The sequence below is a fragment of the Argopecten irradians genome, chromosome 2 (genome assembly GCF_041381155.1).
Source record: "Argopecten irradians isolate NY chromosome 2, Ai_NY, whole genome shotgun sequence".
Taxonomy (NCBI): domain Eukaryota; kingdom Metazoa; phylum Mollusca; class Bivalvia; order Pectinida; family Pectinidae; genus Argopecten; species Argopecten irradians.
The window spans coordinates 58,163,504-58,181,966 of NC_091135.1; the positions used below are offsets into that span (position 1 = coordinate 58,163,504).

Consider the following 18,463-nt stretch of genomic DNA (forward strand, 5'->3'; position numbering starts at 1 on the left):
AGATTCACCTCTACAAAAGACTTCTGCATATTTCTGTAGGGAAACGTCATTTTGCATTTTTTTAAATGCAGCAGCTTTACCCACACCGAATATTCTAGATGTTGTATCGCAACCTGTTATTGCATGAAGAAAGGGTAAAACATTGCAGATTACCTCACCCAACTCTATTTTCGTCTTCAGAAGGTCCCAGACTTTCACTTTCCTATGTGAAGACACATCTGAGTGAAAGTAAATTGCAGACGAAGAAGTCAAAGCATGGTGTAGCAGGAGAACCAGAAGGTCTGTGTCTTCCCCTACAACAACTGTGCAGCTGTCAGCTGCACTTTGGATGGTCGTCTTTACAATGAGCACATCAGCATCATCGTGTGCGTGTATTGTTTTACAACCTTCTTCTGTCAAAGCTTCACTCAGCATGTTGATAAATGCCTGCTTATTTTCATCATTTGAAAGGAAGCGCTCCTTCTTTGATCGGAATGTCACATTGGTTGACAGGTTGACTTTAGGTCCAACACATCCTCCACTCCGTCTCATATGAGTGCTGTCTTTAGTTGACGGTCCATTAATATAACCATCAAACACGACTGTAGCTGTACCATACTTTGTTTTGATGTAATGAACATATCTCTGACATATGTCTGTGAATTATAAACCTCTGTCCCACGGTATTCTGTGCAACAGAGAACCACCATCAAGTATGTGATGAACGTCTGTGCCTTTTGGTAAAGAGGAAGAACAGTCATTCATATTCCATATTGCTTCTGCAAGCGTTGCCTTCTGTGCTGCACGTAACAACCCTGATGACTCAAAAAGCGAAGATGGATAAGTGCTTAATTCATATTTGAATAAAGATGATGCATCTTCTAAACAACTATCTGCTGCCATGGTCAATCGCTGAAAGAGGAGTTGTGGGTCAATTTCAACTTGGTCGCCAGACGCTCTCTCCGAATGTATCGATGATAAAGTAACAGCTTTATTACATTTACGGAAAACATACTCATTCACTTTCTGACCTTCCATCTTATTGAGTATATCTTCTCCGATTCGCTTTGCATCATCAGCGGTGGCTCTCCCATCGTCAGTTTCACCAGTCTCGATGCTACGAAGGGAGTCGTCTCCATCAAAGGGGTTTCTTTGGACGAGGTAGTCTAATACCATGGCTGTATCTTTCCCATCCCTTTCGCGCCTGGACTTGGAACATTCTTTGTGCTGTTCATTGGTTATATAATTAACCTCAGTGGCGTCTTGCATGGCTTGGTTGATGTCTGCACAAGCTGGCATGGAAAGCAACCAAACTGCTCTCTGCTGTTCAGACATTCCACGTCCTCGTGTGAGACCACCTACAGATTTTATACTGCGCATGAGAGCTTGTTCAATTACTAAATCTGTAGATAAACCAGCCCAGAATCGATCAGATCTCCGCAGGACATGGTTACCAGATACGAAGGCATGGAACACTTCAGGATGCTCTTGTTCTAATTCCTGCATTTTCTGAAGATACAAATAGGAAGACTTTGTGTATAGATTGTGTCCAGCAGCCGCAAAATAGTGTAACATGTCGTGAACCGTCTTCAAATGAAGGAGCCACTGACCTGTCCTTTCTGCCTTAACAAAGCATCGCAATAGTTTCACCATGTGCATATACTGCAGCCAAAGTTTAGCCGTTCTCTTTCCTTCTAGGCCTTGGCATGTAACTGTTAGTTTCTCTTGAATGATATCTAAGACATCAGAGCTTAAAACGGTTTCCATGGACACTTCAGCAGACAACGTCTTTTCCAATAGCTCGACTGCATTTACCAAATCACAATGAATGCGTGAAGATGAATCATCATTCAAATGTTCATTTCTTGAATCTTCGTTATTGGTCTCTTCTTTTCCCATTGGTAGTGTGATGTCGTAGATACTTGAAAGAAGAATGGCATGTAAAGCGGTATCCACAAGAAAATGCCCCCGTAACGCTCTCTGTACAGCTTTTCCCGACATCATGTGTCCAACTGCGTTGGATGCAAACACAGTTTCTAGTGTTTCATGTAGTCCAGAGTTGCCCATTAGATGACCTATGCATCCAAGGAAAGACATTTCGAGATGAAATCCTCCAACTCTTAGCACAATAGATTTTAAAGGACTAGACGAAGATTCACTGGCTTGGATCATGCTTGCTTTCCAAAATAGCGGTTGATCAAATGTCAGCACTGGTGTGTTGTTGTACTTTCCTGCTTCATTAGAAACGAATTGGAGCGTAGAGTAGATGCATGACATGTCACTGGGATCAAGGTCAATTATAGGCAGAAAAACTATTGAAGACTTTCCTGGATAGTTTCCTTTCTGAACTGCATGCATCATAGCACCCCAGGCAGGACGCTGAGGAAGTAGTGGCCAAGTAACAAGAGACAGCATATCGAGCTTACTTGTGTTATCTTCTATATCTATATGTCGAAGCATCTTGAATGTTAGCGAATCGAAATAAGACGACTGGCATTTGAAAAACTCAATGTTAATCCTTGCTAAAGAAGTGACATCTGATATGGAAACGTCATTTCGCGGTATAGGTCTTCTCCTGGGAGTTTGTGGAGTTATTCCTGCGATGATTCCCATCCCATGGAATGTTCCCTTTCCATCCAGTGTTCTCAGGTTGTGATCAACATTATCGGCAACAAATTGGATCATGTGGTCTCTTGTTACACCTTCTATCTGCGTTCCATGAGACATAGCTGCATTCCGTTCATAGGACTGAACCTCTGAGTATGAAAGGCAAAACCCAAGACTATTTAGAGTATCTACCAAGAAACGGGAACCAAACTGATGGTGAGTCTGAATGCCTAATCCTAGCTGCAACGGTGCTATAATACCTCTAGGGGCCGAGGATTGCATTATCGCCTGTCCAATGGAAGCAACTTTGAGGTCGACATCTTTCTCGGAGAAGAGAGTCCTTAACAAAAGCTGTAGACTATCAGGTACAAAAGCTACGTTGGAATCATTTGATGAAACTTCTTCAGCTGTTGGATAGGTAGATGTGGATTTCCTTGATGCAATATCTTTGATATCACACTTGATAAGTTTAGCAGCAGTGGATATAATTTTCCTCTTCTCTTCCTCGGTATTTGTAGTCTTTGGTTCTTTATAAAAGGTATTCAGTATGTTTGAAGCCGTAGACGTCAGCGTAACGATACTTGAACATCCACTTTCTTCGGATATAGTAATTGAAGAACCAAAAGTTTTTTTCAGTTTTCTTTTCATGTATACTGAGCTATACGCATCAGTTCCAACCTCTTCTTCCATCTTTCTGACCAAAAATGAGATAGAATGTTGTTCTTCAGGATTGTCCATTAAAAGCTGCATAACTCGTTGGAATGCTTCATCTTGGAGATCACAAATGGGTCGACCTTGATGTGTCTTTAACGTTTTATTTGGTGTAAATACTCGAGGTACGTTTCTATTTGTCCTGAAATTCACGCTGCGTGCTTGGTGATACAAAGCATCTGCTGCAGGGAGGTCACTTACACATTCCAAACGCCCCAGCACCTCATTAGACCACGCATCATTTCGATCCTGGCAGATTTCTGCAAGTGTTTTCTGAAAGTCCATCGTTCTGACAGCAAAAACGTCATGGCCTCTTTTTTTGCCTTCAAATTTTGCAGGAACTCCACAGAACAGGCAGCATTCCAAGAAACTGAATGGTACAGCTTTTTGTGATCTGAGTCTAGGTTGCTGTTGTTCATCATGTTTGTTCTCTTTTTTAAACTTAGTTATGTTTTCAGGGCGAACATACCTTTTCCTACAATCCTCATGGACAACGTCTCCTGGTGCTGCATGTATGCTATCCCTTGTTCCGTGCTGGCATTGTTAATAGATACACATCCCTTGCTTCTGAGAACATTAGACGGTTGGTCGACTTGTACGGTCTCTTGGCACACTAGACATGCCATAGTCCTGTAACGAAAATGAATACAAAATATATTTTTTAAATGTGGAGTAAAAAGCTGCAAAGAAGGTAAATGGATTGAAACCATAATAGTGCGATCAGAAAGTAAAACTGCTAACTTTCAGTAAGACAGCATATTAAGTGCTTATTTTACACTAGGCCTAAAATGTTATAGTAAAAATTAATATAGTATAATAGTGTAATAATATAGTTAAGATTTACCAACCTGCATAGTATCTGTAACGACCAAACTACGGCTAATACCAATGTCAGTGCCTTCAAGTTCATTAACCTCGCGGGACTCTGTAAAATTAAGAATAACAATAAAGTATCTATAAATGAAATCACATAAAAAAAGAACATCTACTATGGAATAACTATTTATCTAACTATGTATATAAGATACTAAACTAATTAAGAAGAGGAATCAAAATGAGCAGATAAATTGATACATGAAAAATAACTTACCATGTTGTTATATGTAAAGCCAACACACATTGAGACTATAACAAAGTGGCAAAAAAGTAAAATAATTACTGAAATAAAAGAAAAAAACACACATAAAATACACACTTACGAACAAAAACATCAATAAAGTCACAAAAAATTAAAACACTCTTCGAAAAAAGTATTAAGTATTCAATTTTCACGGAAATATGTGTAAAATAGAAATTTCTGTCAATACCGCGCTAGCACAAAAAGGCTTCCATACTTTTTTTCATCAATGAAACGGGGTTATTAAAACTGACAAATTTAAAACTTAAACACATCATAATCACAGAATTATTACTAACAAAAGATAAATTAAAGCATACACTGACAAAATATGGAAATTCATATGTGTAATATTTAACATAAATAGTATTATGGTCGTCAGGTTAGTGATGAATTGTCGGGTGGTTGCCGTCACCGACCGCTAACTATTTCAACACTTTATATCAGTGATAAACATGTTGTTATGTATGATATGAATTAAAAAACTCAATAACTTACCTCACATTATCATAAAACTTGTCGATTGGATCATGATTGCCAATAATCAACGCCTTTGATATGTAGAGACGTGTGAATTGTTATTCGTATATCCGCTGCATAACAACAATGTAGCTTTTTTTCGCCTCCTTTGTGGAACTCTTCCGATCTACGGCGGCCCATACGGGACACATTTACCGGCGGCGTAAATGGATTTAATAACAGGTGAAATTAACCACTTTCCCATTAAGGGATTTTTTGGGAATTTACCATTTATTTATACACGAAATCTAAACACATTTAATCAAAAATAATTTCTGTTGCAATTAGTTTGACGTTGAAACCTAGTTTGACTGGTCTAGTAAGGTAGAATTATTCATCCGCGACGACAATAAAGTTCAATGTTTCATTGTAAAATAAACATGACAAACAAAGTAAATTTCAGAGAAAATTTTATTTCATCAGATCATAATTTTAAATATATATTAAATTTTGCTAAATGTTAATATATAGCGTAATAATATAAAGAATTTGTACTCGGCCACATGTGTGAACTCGGTGACCGTTTTTGTGCAGCGAGGCGAACCTGACGCACGCTAACACACTGGAGTTTGCCGAAGTTGTCAAAACACCGATATTCAAGTAGCTTCAACGTGTTTGAGATTGTCGTCTGACTTGACGATATTACATCCTTGGGAGCCATGTGATTATATAATCTACGCTTAGATCCATCGCCATCTACAGACAGAACATTTTCACTTGTGTTCGATGGGTACAATGTATTTGTGGTGACGCGAAACTGTCAATACGTGGATTACTAGCGGTGCATGTTTTATAATACACATGATTAATTTCTCAAAGAACAAAGACAAGAGGATATGTTTATAACTGACCTCTGTCAGAGGGGCTCTCGCCCGTCAACCCCAAAGACGCGATCGTAGGATGAACACAGACACAGAGGTAATGTTTACATTTGACAGCACTGCATGTCGCCCCGGTCGGGATATTTACAATTGTAAATTCAAAAAATGTTGGTATCATATATAAATATAAAACATATATGTATCGTTTACATTTTCCCAAAATTCTATGAAAAACAACAATATACACGTAATGTTGCGTCAAAATGTAAACAAAGCCATGTGTTTCTTTTAAAAAAAAGTAGCCCCTTTACGTTGCATAGAACATTTTCATACGCAAGTTCAAAGTTCAATGTTACCATGCAGTTATGGTAAACAAAATCGGCTAGTACTTGCGTATAGTGAACAAGCCTAGCAAGTGTAAAAATATATATATAGTATTAAGATCTGATGTTTTGTTGGCAGCATGCACGGTCCATCTAGTACCTGTCCACATCCCCGAGTCCTGCCCAATACAGTTGCTGTGTGTCTGGCTGCTATCTACACCTGTTATGAGGACAAGAAAAAGTGAGTCAATTAGATACTGCTTCTAATATTACTATTAAGATGTTCATGTGGGTACACAGGTAATGTCAAACTCCGGTGTGTATCAGCCTGAGGACACAAGCAGGTCTCCCTAAAGGAAATACTCAACTTTTGCAGAAAGCTAGCATGGAAAGAGACGTGAAGCAATATATCAAATTTAAGATTCCTGTATGCATTCTGTAAAGGCAGTGATTACAACTGCCACACGTTTGTGCAGATTTTTCCAATTTTTAGCTCACCTGGCCGAAGAGCCGGTGAGCTTATGTCATGGCGCGCCGTCCGTCCGTCCGTCAACATTTCCTTTAAATTGCTACTAGTCATAGAGTTCTGCATGGATTGTAACCAAATTTGGCCACAAACATCCTTGGGGGAGGGGGAACAGAACTTGTATAAATTTTGGCTCTGTCCCCCCCTGGGGGCAGGAGGGGCAGGGCCCAATAGGGGAAATAGAGGTAAATCCTATAAATCGCTACTTGTCCTAGAGTTCTGCATGGATTGTAACCAAATTTGACCACAAACATCCTTGAGGGAGGGGGAACAGAACTTGTATAAATTTTGGCTCTGACCCCCCGGGGGCAGGAGGGGAGGGGCCCAATAGGGGTAATAGAGGTAAATCCTTTAAATCACTACTTGTCATAGAGCTCTGAATGGAATGTAACCAAATTTGGCCACAAACATCCTTTGGGGAAGGGGAACAGAACTTGTATAAATTTTGGTTCTGGTCCCCCGGGGGCAGGAGGGGCGGGGCCCAATAGGGGAAATAGAGGTAAATCCTTTAAATCGCTACTTGTCATAGAGTTCTACATGAATTGTAACCAAATTCGGCCACAAACAACCTTGGGGGAAGGGGAACAGAACTTGTATAAATTTTGACTCTGGTCCCCTGGGGTCAGGAGGGGCGGGGCCCAATAGGGGAAATAGAGGTAAATCCTTTAAATCGCTACTAGTCATAGAGTTCTGAATGGAATGTAACCAAATTTGGCCACAAACATCCTTTGGGGAAGGGGAACAGAACTTGTATAAATTTTGGCTCTGGTCCCCCGGGGGCAGGAGGGGCGGGGCCCAATAGGGGTAATAGAGGTAAATCCTTTAAATCGCTACTTGTCATAGAGTTCTGAATGGAATGTAACCAAATTTGGCCACAAACATCCTTTGGGGAAGGGGAACAGAACTTGTATAAATTTTGGCTCTGGTCCCCCGGGGGCAGGAGGGGCGGGGCCCAATAGGGGAAATAGAGGTAAATCCTTTAAATCGCTACTAGTCATAGAGTTCTACATGAATTGTAACCAAATTCGGCCACAAACATCCTTGGGGGAAGGGGAACAGAACTTGTATAAATTTTGACTCTGGTTCCCCTGGGGGCAGGAGGGGCGGGGCCCAATAGGGGAAATAGAGGTAAATCCTTTAAATCGCTACTAGTCATAGAGTTCTGAATGGAATGTAACCAAATTTGGCCACAAACATCCTTGGGGGAAGGGGAACAGAACTTGTATAAATTTTGGCTCTGGTCCCCCGGGGGCAGGAGGGGCGGGGCCCAATAGGGGTAATAGAGGTAAATCCTTTAAATCGCTACTTGTCATAGAGTTCTGAATGGAATGTAACCAAATTTGGCCACAAACATCCTTTGGGGAAGGGGAACAGAACTTGTATAAATTTTGGCTCTGGTCCCCCGGGGGCAGGAGGGGCGGGGCCCAATAGGGGAAATAGAGGTAAATCCTTTAAATCGCTACTAGTCATAGAGTTCTACATGAATTGTAACCAAATTCGGCCACAAACATCCTTGGGGGAAGGGGAACAGAACTTGTATAAATTTTGACTCTGGTCCCCTGGGGGCAGGAGGGGCGGGGCCCAATAGGGGAAATAGAGGTAAATCCTTTAAATCGCTACTAGTCATAGAGTTCTGAATGGAATGTAACCAAATTTGGCCACAAACATCCTTTGGGGAAGGGGAACAGAACTTGTATAAATTTTGGCTCTGGTCCCCTGGGGGCAGGAGGGGCGGGGCCTAATAGGGGTAATAGAGGTAAATCCTTTAAATCGCTACTTGTCCTAGAGTTCTGCATGGATTGTAACCAAAATTAGCCACAAACATCCTTTGGGGAAGGGGAACAGAACTTGTATAAATTTTGGCTCTGACCCCCCGGGGGCAGGAGGGGCGGGGCCCAATAGGGGAAATAGAGGTAAATCCTTTAAATCGCTACAAGTCATAGAGTTCTGCATGGATTGTAACCAAATTTGGCCACAAACATCCTTGGGGGAAGGGGAACAGAACTTGTATAAATTTTGGCTCTGACCCCCCGGGGGCAGGAGGGGCGGGGCCCAATAGGGGAAATAGAGGTAAATCCTTTAAATCGCTACTAGTCATAGAGTTCTGCATGGATTGTAACCAAATTTGGCCACAAACATCCTTGGGGGAAGGGGAACAGAACTTGTATAAATTTTGACTCTGGCCCCCCCCCCCGAGGGCAGGACAGGTGGGGCCCAATAGGGAAAATAGAGGTAAATCCTATAAATCACTTCCTGTCCTAGAGTTTTGCTTGGATTGTGACCAAATCTGGCCATAAACATCCTTGGGGGAAGGGGAACAGAACTTGTATAAATTTTGGCTCTGACCCCCTGGGGGCGGGAGGAGTGGGGCCCAATAGGGGATTTAGAGGTTAATATTAAAATTCCTTCAGAAAAGAAACAATGAACCTGTATTCAGAACATTACTTGGTATTACAAACCAGGTGAGCGATACAGGCCCTCTGGGCCTCTTGTTGTATATGCCTTAAAACTGGATTTCATTCTAATAATTAAAGGCTTCATTTACAGATTACATGACCTAAGTTCACTTTCAAATTTTATTGTGTAAAGTGTATGTACCTCCTGTATATAAAATGAGATCCTTTAACCTCAAATTACATAATCTGATTGGTCTATGTACCTCCTGTATTATAATGAGATCCTTTAACCTCTAATTACATAATCTGATTGGTCTATGTATCTCCTGTATTATAATGAGATCCTTTAACCTCTAATTACATAGTCTGATTGGTCTATGTACCTCCTGTATTATAATAAGATCCTTTAACCTCTAATTACATAATCTGATTGGTCTATGTACCTACTGTATTATAATGAGATCCTTTAACCTCTACTTACATAGTCTGATTGGTCTATGTACCTCCTGTATTATAATGAGATCCTTTAACCTCTAATTACATAATCTGATTGGTCTATGTACCTACTGTATTATAATGAGATCCTTTAACCTCTACTTACATAATCTGATTGGTCTATGTACCTCCTGTATTATAATGAGATCCTTTAACCTCTAATTACATAATCTGATTGGTCTATGTACCTCCTGTATTATAATGAGATCCTTTAACCTCTAATTACATAATCTGATTGGTCTATGTACCTCCTGTATTATAATGAGATTCTTTAACCTCTAATTATATAATCTGATTGGTCTATGTACCTCCTGTATTATAATGAGATCATTTAACCTCTAATTACATAATCTGATTGGTCTATGTACCTCCTGTATTATAATGAGATTCTTTAACCTCTAATTATATAATCTGATTGGTCTATGTACCTCCTGTATTATAATGAGATCCTTTAACCTCTAATTACATAATCTGATTGGTCTATGTACCTCCTGTATTATAATGAGATCCTTTAACCTCTAATTACATAATCTGATTGGTCTATGTACCTCCTGTATTATAATGAGATTCTTTAACCTCTAATTATATAATCTGATTGGTCTATGTACCTCCTGTATTATATGAGATCTTTAACCTCTTATTGCATAATCTGATTGGTCTATGTACCTCCTGTATTATAATGAGATCCTTTAACCTCTAATTACATAATCTGATTGGTCTATGTACCTCCTGTATTATGATAAGATCCTTTGACCTCTAACTGATTGGTCTATGTGCCTCCTGTATTATGATAAGATCCTTTGACCTCTAACTGATTGGTCTATGTACCTACTGTATTGTGATGAGATCCTTTGACCTGTAATCTGATTGGTCTATGTACCTCCTGTATTATGATAAGATCCTTTGACCTCTAACTGATTGGTCTATGTACCTCCTGTATTATGATAAGATCCTTTGACCTCTAACTGATTGGTCTATGTACCTCCTGTATTATGATAAGATCCTTTGACCTCTAACTGATTGGTCTATGTACCTCCTGTATTATGATAAGATCCTTTGACCCTAATTGCATAATCTGATTGGTCTATGTACCTCCTGTATTATAATGAGATCCTTTAACCTCTTATTGCATAATCTGATTGGTCTATGTACCTCCTGTATTATAATGAGATCTGTTAACCTCTAACTACATAATCTGATTGGTCCATGTACCTCTTGTATTATAATGAGATCCTTTAACCTCTAATTACATAATCTGGTTGGTCTATGTACCTCCTGTATTATAATGAGATCCTTTAACCTCTAATTATATAATCTGATTGGTCTATGTACCTCCTGTATTATAATGAGATCCTTTAACCTCTAATTACATAATCTGATTGATCTATGTACCTCCTGTATTATAATGAGATCCTTTAACCTCTTATTGCATAATCTGGTTGGTCTATGTACCTCCTGTATTATAATGAGATCCTTTAACCTCTAATTATATAATCTGATTGGTCTATGTACCTCCTGTATTATAATGAGATCCTTTAACCTCTAATTACATAATCTGATTGATCTATGTACCTCCTGTATTATAATGAGATCCTTTAACCTCTTATTGCATAATCTGATTGGTCTATGTACCTCCTGTATTATAATGAGATCCTTTAACCTCTAATTACATAATCTGATTGGTCTATGTACCTCCTGTATTATAATGAGATCCTTTAACCTCTAATTACATAATCTGATTGGTCTATGTACCTCCTGTATTATAATGAGATCCTTTAACCTCTAATTACATAATCTGATTGGTCTATGTACCTCCTGTATTATAATGAGATCCTTTAACCTCTAATTACATAATCTGATTGGTCTATGTACCTCCTGTATTATAATGAGATCCTTTAACCTCTAATTACATAATCTGATTGGTCTATGTACCTCCTGTATTATAATGAGATCCTTTAACCTCTTATTACATAATCTGATTGATTTATGTACCTCCTGTATTATAATGAGATCCTTTAACCTCTTATTACATAATCTGATTGATTTATGTACCTCCTGTATTATAATGAGATCCTTTAACCTCTAATTACATAATCTGATTGGTCTATGTACCTCCTGTATTATGATAAGATCCTTTGACCTCTAACTGATTGGTCTATGTGCCTCCTGTATTATGATAAGATCCTTTGACCTCTAACTGATTGGTCTATGTACCTACTGTATTGTGATAAGATCCTTTGACCTGTAATCTGATTGGTCTATGTACCTCCTGTATTATGATAAGATCCTTTGACCTCTAACTGATTGGTCTATGTACCTCCTGTATTATGATAAGATCCTTTGACCTCTAACTGATTGGTCTATGTACCTCCTGTATTATGATAAGATCCTTTGACCTGTAACTGATTGGTCTATGTACCTCCTGTATTATGATAAGATCCTTTGACCTCTAACTGATTGGTCTATGTACCTCCTGTATTATGATTAGATCCTTTGACCTCTAACTGATTGGTCTATGTACCTCCTGTATTATGATAAGATCCTTTGACCTCTAACTGATTGGTCTATGTACCTCCTGTATTATGATAAGATCCTTTGACCTCTAACTGATTGGTCTATGTACCTCCTGTATTGTGATAAGATCCTTTGACCTGTAATCTGATTGGTCTATGTACCTCCTGTATTATGATAAGATCCTTTGACCTCTAACTGATTGGTCTATGTACCTCCTGTATTATGATAAGATCCTTTAACCTCTAATTACATAATCTGATTGGTCTATGTACCTCCTGTATTATGATAAGATCCTTTGACTTCTAACTGATTGGTCTATGTACCTCCTGTATTATGCTGAGATTCTTTGACCTCTAATCTGATTGATGTTTGTACCTGTTTCAGTGCTATGCAGACCAACACATCAGACATCCTTGACAAACAAGAATGGGAAACAAAACTTGTGTGTTATGTTGGGATCCTGGAAACGCTGTAAGTAACAAACCATCTTTGATGTTCTCTTATACTGCTACATACAAAATGATGTCAAATGTTGGCTGGAGGTCCAGCAATACAAAATAAAACTTGTTCAGCCTGAATAACTTAGATGTTAGGCGCTTTAATTTATCAGTGGTATGATATGGACATCCATTGTTATATTAGGATGGTTAATAACTATCGTTAATTAAGTGTGAATGATCAAAGAGTAACACTATAATAACCGATAGCTATTGTACATCACTGTGTATCGACACCGGCCTAAAGCGGGAACTAAGTGTTGTTTTGATTGGTTGAACTACATCTGTCATGACCCACCTACCGTTGCACTTGTGTGCATATGTGTTGTGATAAACGTTTAGAATAATGTGTACATGGTTTTGTACAATTAATTATGTATGCATACTTGTGATTGATGTATTAACGTTCTTAGTCAACTTTTAATTAGTTGAAAAAAGATGAATTGTCAAAGTTAAATTGTAAAACGTAACATATTAGAAGTGTTAATTAATATATTTCTCTAGGTCATCCTACTCTGACTGGAGGCTGGTCCTTGGCAGTCTACTACAACCGATACCGTTTCCTAATGAGTATGTATGGTGACCAAAAGTTTATCTTAATTACTATTAATACTGTGCCTATCATCTCCTAAACAGTATATCTCAATGTTAACTCTGATGGTGCAAGTAACTTTTTCCTTCCAGCTATTGTCATATTTAACATGCAGTAGTTAACTATTGGTGAATTTATTACATAGTTCTATATAAAAGATCAGTTGATAAGGTGCTGTAACTTCATATTAGGCCATAGATGTAGAGTTCTTGTTTGCATGAAAGGAATAGGATAAGTTTCTGGAAATTCAAAAAAGGATTGTGCTGCTTTTGTTACATTCAGATTGCATTAACACTTAAGTGTCAAAGCACCTTTTAAACAAAATAAAAACAAAATACAAAAAAAAAAGCAAAAAAAACCCACAAAGTTCTTAATAAGATGAATCAAATGGCCGACTGCTTTTGTTTGGCTAATTTTGAAAGCAGCACAGAAAATGTGTACCAGTTACATGTTTAACCTTTGTATGGGAAGTTCTAAAAAGCACATTTTTGTTCTTCAGTGCCCTTGCTGATGATGTGTTCACTTCGTAAGTATTACCATCAATAGTAGCTTTGATAGGCTAAAGAATAAAATAGTATTCAGCTACATTGATCTGAATAATTACAACAGAAATTGGTTATGGTTTCATAAAGTCCTTATTTTAGAGATACTGATATTCCTAAGAAAAAGGATTAACTATTAACGCAAAATTAACATGTTTTGGCCATGGGGCTGAAATCAGTAGAAGTTTTGATTAAAAAATCAGACATTGTCTGAATTTGTATTGATTATGATGAAATGTAATAGATAATTAAGATTTCACATGCTTAGAACTACATACAATGTAATGGCCAATGAATGATATCTGTGATGTAGTAAGATGAAGCCAGTCCTGAAAAACATGGCAGAAGACGACCACTGTGAAGTTCATCAGACCATACTAGGGATTCGTGACGGCAAGGATGGCTGGTTCCATATGTATATGCCGGGAAGTCTAGCTTGTGATGATGAAGGGGAGCTCTGGGGTATCATGGTAAGTTTGGAGAATTTTGAAGGGGGCATAATGGTTTCCATTGGAGAAGGAGGTCAAGGAAGGGGGAAGGGAGGGCAGAAGATGTCGTGATTTAGGGGAGTTGTGAACTCAAATCTAAGATACTTTTTTATCACATAACTACAACAACCTACATTTTGCTGTCATTCTGCCATGATGTCCTAGAATTCTGACATCAAGTCATTGTTTGCTGACATCAAGTCATTATTTGCTGACATCAAGTCATTGTTTGCTGACATCAAGTCAATGTTTGCTGACATCAAGTCATTGTTTGCTGACATCAAGTCATTGTTTGCTGGCATCAAGAAATGACAGCACAATGGATTTCTAGCCAATCAAATCGCTCCAGGTTATATTATGTGACATACACATTCATTTTACCTTTTTTACCAGAATTAAAAGAAAAATTTAAAAAGTAATTTTGTTTTGTGCATCTGCAGAAATTTTATAGTGTGCCTGTATTTAAGTGATATAATAATTTTGTATAGGCAATTCAGTACAAAGTTATATGCTGCATTTGTATGAATTTTATTATAATCAGTAACTTGTATCAGACTTGTGTGACTTTGGTTCTTCAGTTGAATTCTCTGATCCACTGTTGTTGTAAGAGGAAAAAGTTCCTGAATGGGCTAAACAAGATGGTGGGCCCTATCATGCTGCTTGCTCTGCGGGAAAATGAGCCTTCCATGGAGGTACGCAGATTTTCTTGTGTCACGTTTAAATCCCTACTAATCATAAATGGCTAAATGGATTTTGACCAGATTTGGTCTGAAGCTTTCTTGGGTGAACGGAGACCAATCTTGTATAAACGGTGGGACTGGTCCTCAAGGGACCCAAAGGGCAGGGCCTAATATGGGAAATATAGCCAATTCTTTAAAATCATATATTTTATCTTCTCTAGGAATGAAGGGATTTAGTTTTAATTTGGTCTGAAGCTTCATTGGGTGAAGGGTAAGCAATTTGAATAAACGGTAGGCCTGGTTCCCAGGGGCCTGAGGGGTGGGGCCAAATATGGAAAATGTAGCAAATTCTTTAAAATCCTTTTGTGGAAATAAAAATAGACCATGTTCAAATCTAAAACCTTCAAGTTAGTAGCTTGTGTTCTTAGCCTTGAACAGGTGAGCAATACAGGCTAACAGGCTTCTTGGTTTGAAAGGTTGTCTTTATTTCTAAATAAGTACGGAAGAAAAATAAGTTCTATTGTAAAGTCAAGGTAACATTTATGATCAAACATTATGAACTAATGTTCAGCATCTCAGGAAACACATGTTTAAGATACTGCTTTCATGTTTAGTTATCACCGTAATTGTGTTATGAAGTAACAGTATGAAATCTGTCTACCTAATTATTTATTGTTATATTTCTCCAAGGTCCTTTGTGCGATGTTGGAGTTTGATGTTGTTGAAAGTAATGACATGAAAATGCAGATGGTGACGACTCTCCAAAGTACGAGTGTTGGGAAGCGTATGTACGCTCAGTTGTGTGAGAGGCAGATCGCCCTCAGGGAACTGGTATGTACAATCATAAGAAAACTCTAATATTTACATAATTGTTTATTCATTGTGTCATTGACCAATCCTTTGGTGTAAGATAGCCTCGCCTTGTGCCCGCATACACACGTGTACCTATTCAATGTCGGAGCAAACATTGTAGCATACACAATACAAAATGTAAAGTCACATGCAGTTTGATTGACAGTAGACAAGTGGTCATATCCAACACAAAATTGGAATACTCAACTGTTATTGCAAACATTAACATATATTACTCTATTCTGTATAGTTTAAGTGAAGTCAGGTTTCAAAAACATCAAAAAAAGTGTAAAAATTTATATACATTTGTATTTCCTTTGCCTTTAGCAACAGAAAGGTGGACCTAAGAAGCTAACACTACCATCAAAGTCAACTGACGCTGACCTTGCCAAGATGCTAAGTTCAGGGTCATTTGGGAATCTAGAGTGCCTCAGTCTTGCATTTACACATGTCACCAGTGCGTGTGCCAACGATCTGATAAAGTTACCATCATTACGTTACCTCAACTTGTGGTCTACGCAGGTAGGATATGTAAAAATCAGGCATTTAAATGTTTAATTACCGTATTTTTGCGCGTATAGTGCGCACTTGTGTGTAGTGCGCAGGTATGTTTTTGAGTTTCATTTAAAAAAAAAAAATTACAAAAAAACCCTAAGTTTTTGTGTCTTCGTCAAAATGTTTTGCATTGCCTCCAAACGCTCTTGAAGAACAAAATCAAACAGTTCTTATTGTTTATCAGTGCTTAAAACAACCTTCTGATTATTAACATAAACTGACGAGGGGAGTTTGACATGATGATTGACACTTTATTTACACAACGGCAGGACTAGTTAGCTTGTGAATTGCAGGTGACACTATAATGAGGATCTCAACAACGATGTTTTTACTATCAAATAATTAATCATACCTTGTGTAATTCCAAGTGGTATCAATCAAGTCTATTGTGTATCTGATTACACATTTAGATGGCATTTAGATTTAATCATTATCCGAGATGTTAGCTGGAAAGCCGACTGAATAGGCTAATCGACCACAGGTGGCCGCCGTATTTAAGTACTGACTGCACACTTCCGTATTCTCAATTATTTCTATTAGTGTTGAAATCAGGATGAGATTTTACAGAACCATTTCAAAAGATGGTCATGCTGTCATTTATAGTGCTGATTGGTCAGTGTTAATGTTAGAAGGTTTTAGTTTCTTATTTAATTTGCTGGCTCTGCATGTGGCCATTACACTCACTTCCGTAAACATTTGCAAGTTCAAAAGTTTTCACATGCTGGAGAAACATATTCATAAGGTTATCTGTTTAATGTGACGAATCAATCAAACACTTATACATCGTTTCAAGCTCCAGACTATATTTATTTAGCCATTTAGATTTGGAGATACCTTACTGGGATTCACGATCGTAACATGACATGTATGGTCATAAACACATGTGCTCCCAAAATGGACTTCCAAGGAATTAAAGATAGAAATTTCAAGTGATGTTTTCCTTTTATATTGAATATATGCATTGATCATTGATTTCAAGATCCAAGTATTTAATCATAACCCTATCACGACAAAATGTTACTGTACACTTTAGCTTGGACCTGCCGGTCGGTGATTATGAGGCCATGCCTTGTATCTGCGTATAGTGCGCACCCCATTTTTTCACTTGTAAATTTACGAAAAAAAGTGTGCAAAAGCAAAATTGTGCACTATACACGCAAAATTACGGTAAGCAAAATAGATTTAGGACAAAATGTTATTTTTTAGTGTAGCTAAGCACTGTCATTAACTAGTAACAATTACTATACACGTTACGTGGTACAGTTCCTTAGTTCATCATTTATATAAGTCCCCACAAAATTCTCCGTAGGACTGTTCATCATTTATAAAAGTCCTCAAGAGATTCTCTATGGGACTGTTCATCATTTATATAAGTCCCCACAAAATTCTCCGTAGGACTGTTCATCATTTATATAAGTCCCCACAAAATTCTCCGTAGGACTGTTCATCATTTATAAAAGTCCTCAAGAGATTCTCTATGGGACTGTTAATCATTTATATAACTCCCCACAAAATAAATTCTCAGTAGGAATGTTCATCATTTATATAAGTCCCCACAAAATTCACCGTAGGACTATTCATCATTTATAAAACTCCTCAAGAGATTCTCTATGGGACTGTTAATCATTTATATAACTCCCCACAAAATAAATTCTCAGTAGGAATGTTCATCATTTATATAAGTCCCCACAAAATTCTCCGTAGGACTATTCATCATTTATAAAAGTCCTCAAGAGATTCTCTATGGGACTGTTAATCATTTATATAACTCCCCACAAAATAAATTCTCAGTAGGAATGTTCATCATTTATATAAGTCCCCACAAAATTCTCCGTAGGACTGTTCATCATTTATATAAGTCCCCAAGAGATTCTCTCTGTAGGACTTTTAAGACAGTTCATACAGGTTAGAATGATTGACATTTTGGTGGGAGGATTAACATTTTGGTTGTTGGGAGGATTGGCATTTTGATGGGAGGATTTGCAGAATAATCTGGATTCTTGTGATACCAACTTTTTTACTATACCCAATGAACACTTCATGTAATGTACATCAGAGTAGAATTAGCATTTAGTGTCGCCATAACAACATCTATATACACAGTGGAAACCATGGTCTTGGTACTCATACAACACTCAAAATGGCATTTATAGATTTTAATAAGCAATGGTATAGTTCTCAAAATTGTATGAAAATTCATATAATTTTGATGGTATAATTAAGCTATGTAATCAGTACATGAAGTATAC

At 37.9% G+C, this 18,463-nt stretch overlaps 2 protein-coding genes and 1 long non-coding RNA gene across 3 annotated transcripts in view; 1 reads left to right on the forward strand and 2 right to left on the reverse strand.

The window, feature by feature from the left end:
* The window catches only part of LOC138316057 (C-Maf-inducing protein-like), a 176,970-nt gene that overhangs the window by 153,588 nt on the left and 4,919 nt on the right, over positions 1–18,463 (forward strand). The window contains exons 9-16 of the mRNA XM_069257536.1: positions 6,217–6,318; positions 12,393–12,479; positions 13,010–13,075; positions 13,597–13,623; positions 13,953–14,109; positions 14,706–14,819; positions 15,498–15,638; positions 15,987–16,181. Of these exons, the coding sequence (XP_069113637.1) occupies positions 6,217–6,318; positions 12,393–12,479; positions 13,010–13,075; positions 13,597–13,623; positions 13,953–14,109; positions 14,706–14,819; positions 15,498–15,638; positions 15,987–16,181 (889 nt within the window). The remainder of the gene's footprint in view (positions 1–6,216; positions 6,319–12,392; positions 12,480–13,009; positions 13,076–13,596; positions 13,624–13,952; positions 14,110–14,705; positions 14,820–15,497; positions 15,639–15,986; positions 16,182–18,463) is intronic.
* Positions 643–3,306, reverse strand: LOC138312861 (uncharacterized). Its single transcript, XM_069253598.1, has one exon. The coding sequence runs from the start codon at positions 3,274–3,276 to the stop codon at positions 643–645; it is 2,634 nt and encodes an 877-aa protein (XP_069109699.1). The 5' UTR covers positions 3,277–3,306.
* Positions 3,819–4,689, reverse strand: LOC138316060 (uncharacterized). Its single transcript, XR_011207589.1, has 3 exons — positions 4,388–4,689; positions 4,146–4,222; positions 3,819–3,927 (listed from the first exon to the last, which is right to left on the reverse strand). It is a non-coding gene; the product is annotated as an uncharacterized lncRNA (long non-coding RNA).

What these genes read in the sequence shown, in the direction of transcription:
- LOC138312861 (XM_069253598.1), bottom strand. Translation starts at nt 3,276, where the DNA reads ATGGAAGAAGAGGTTGGAACTGATGCGTATAGCTCAGTATACATGAAA.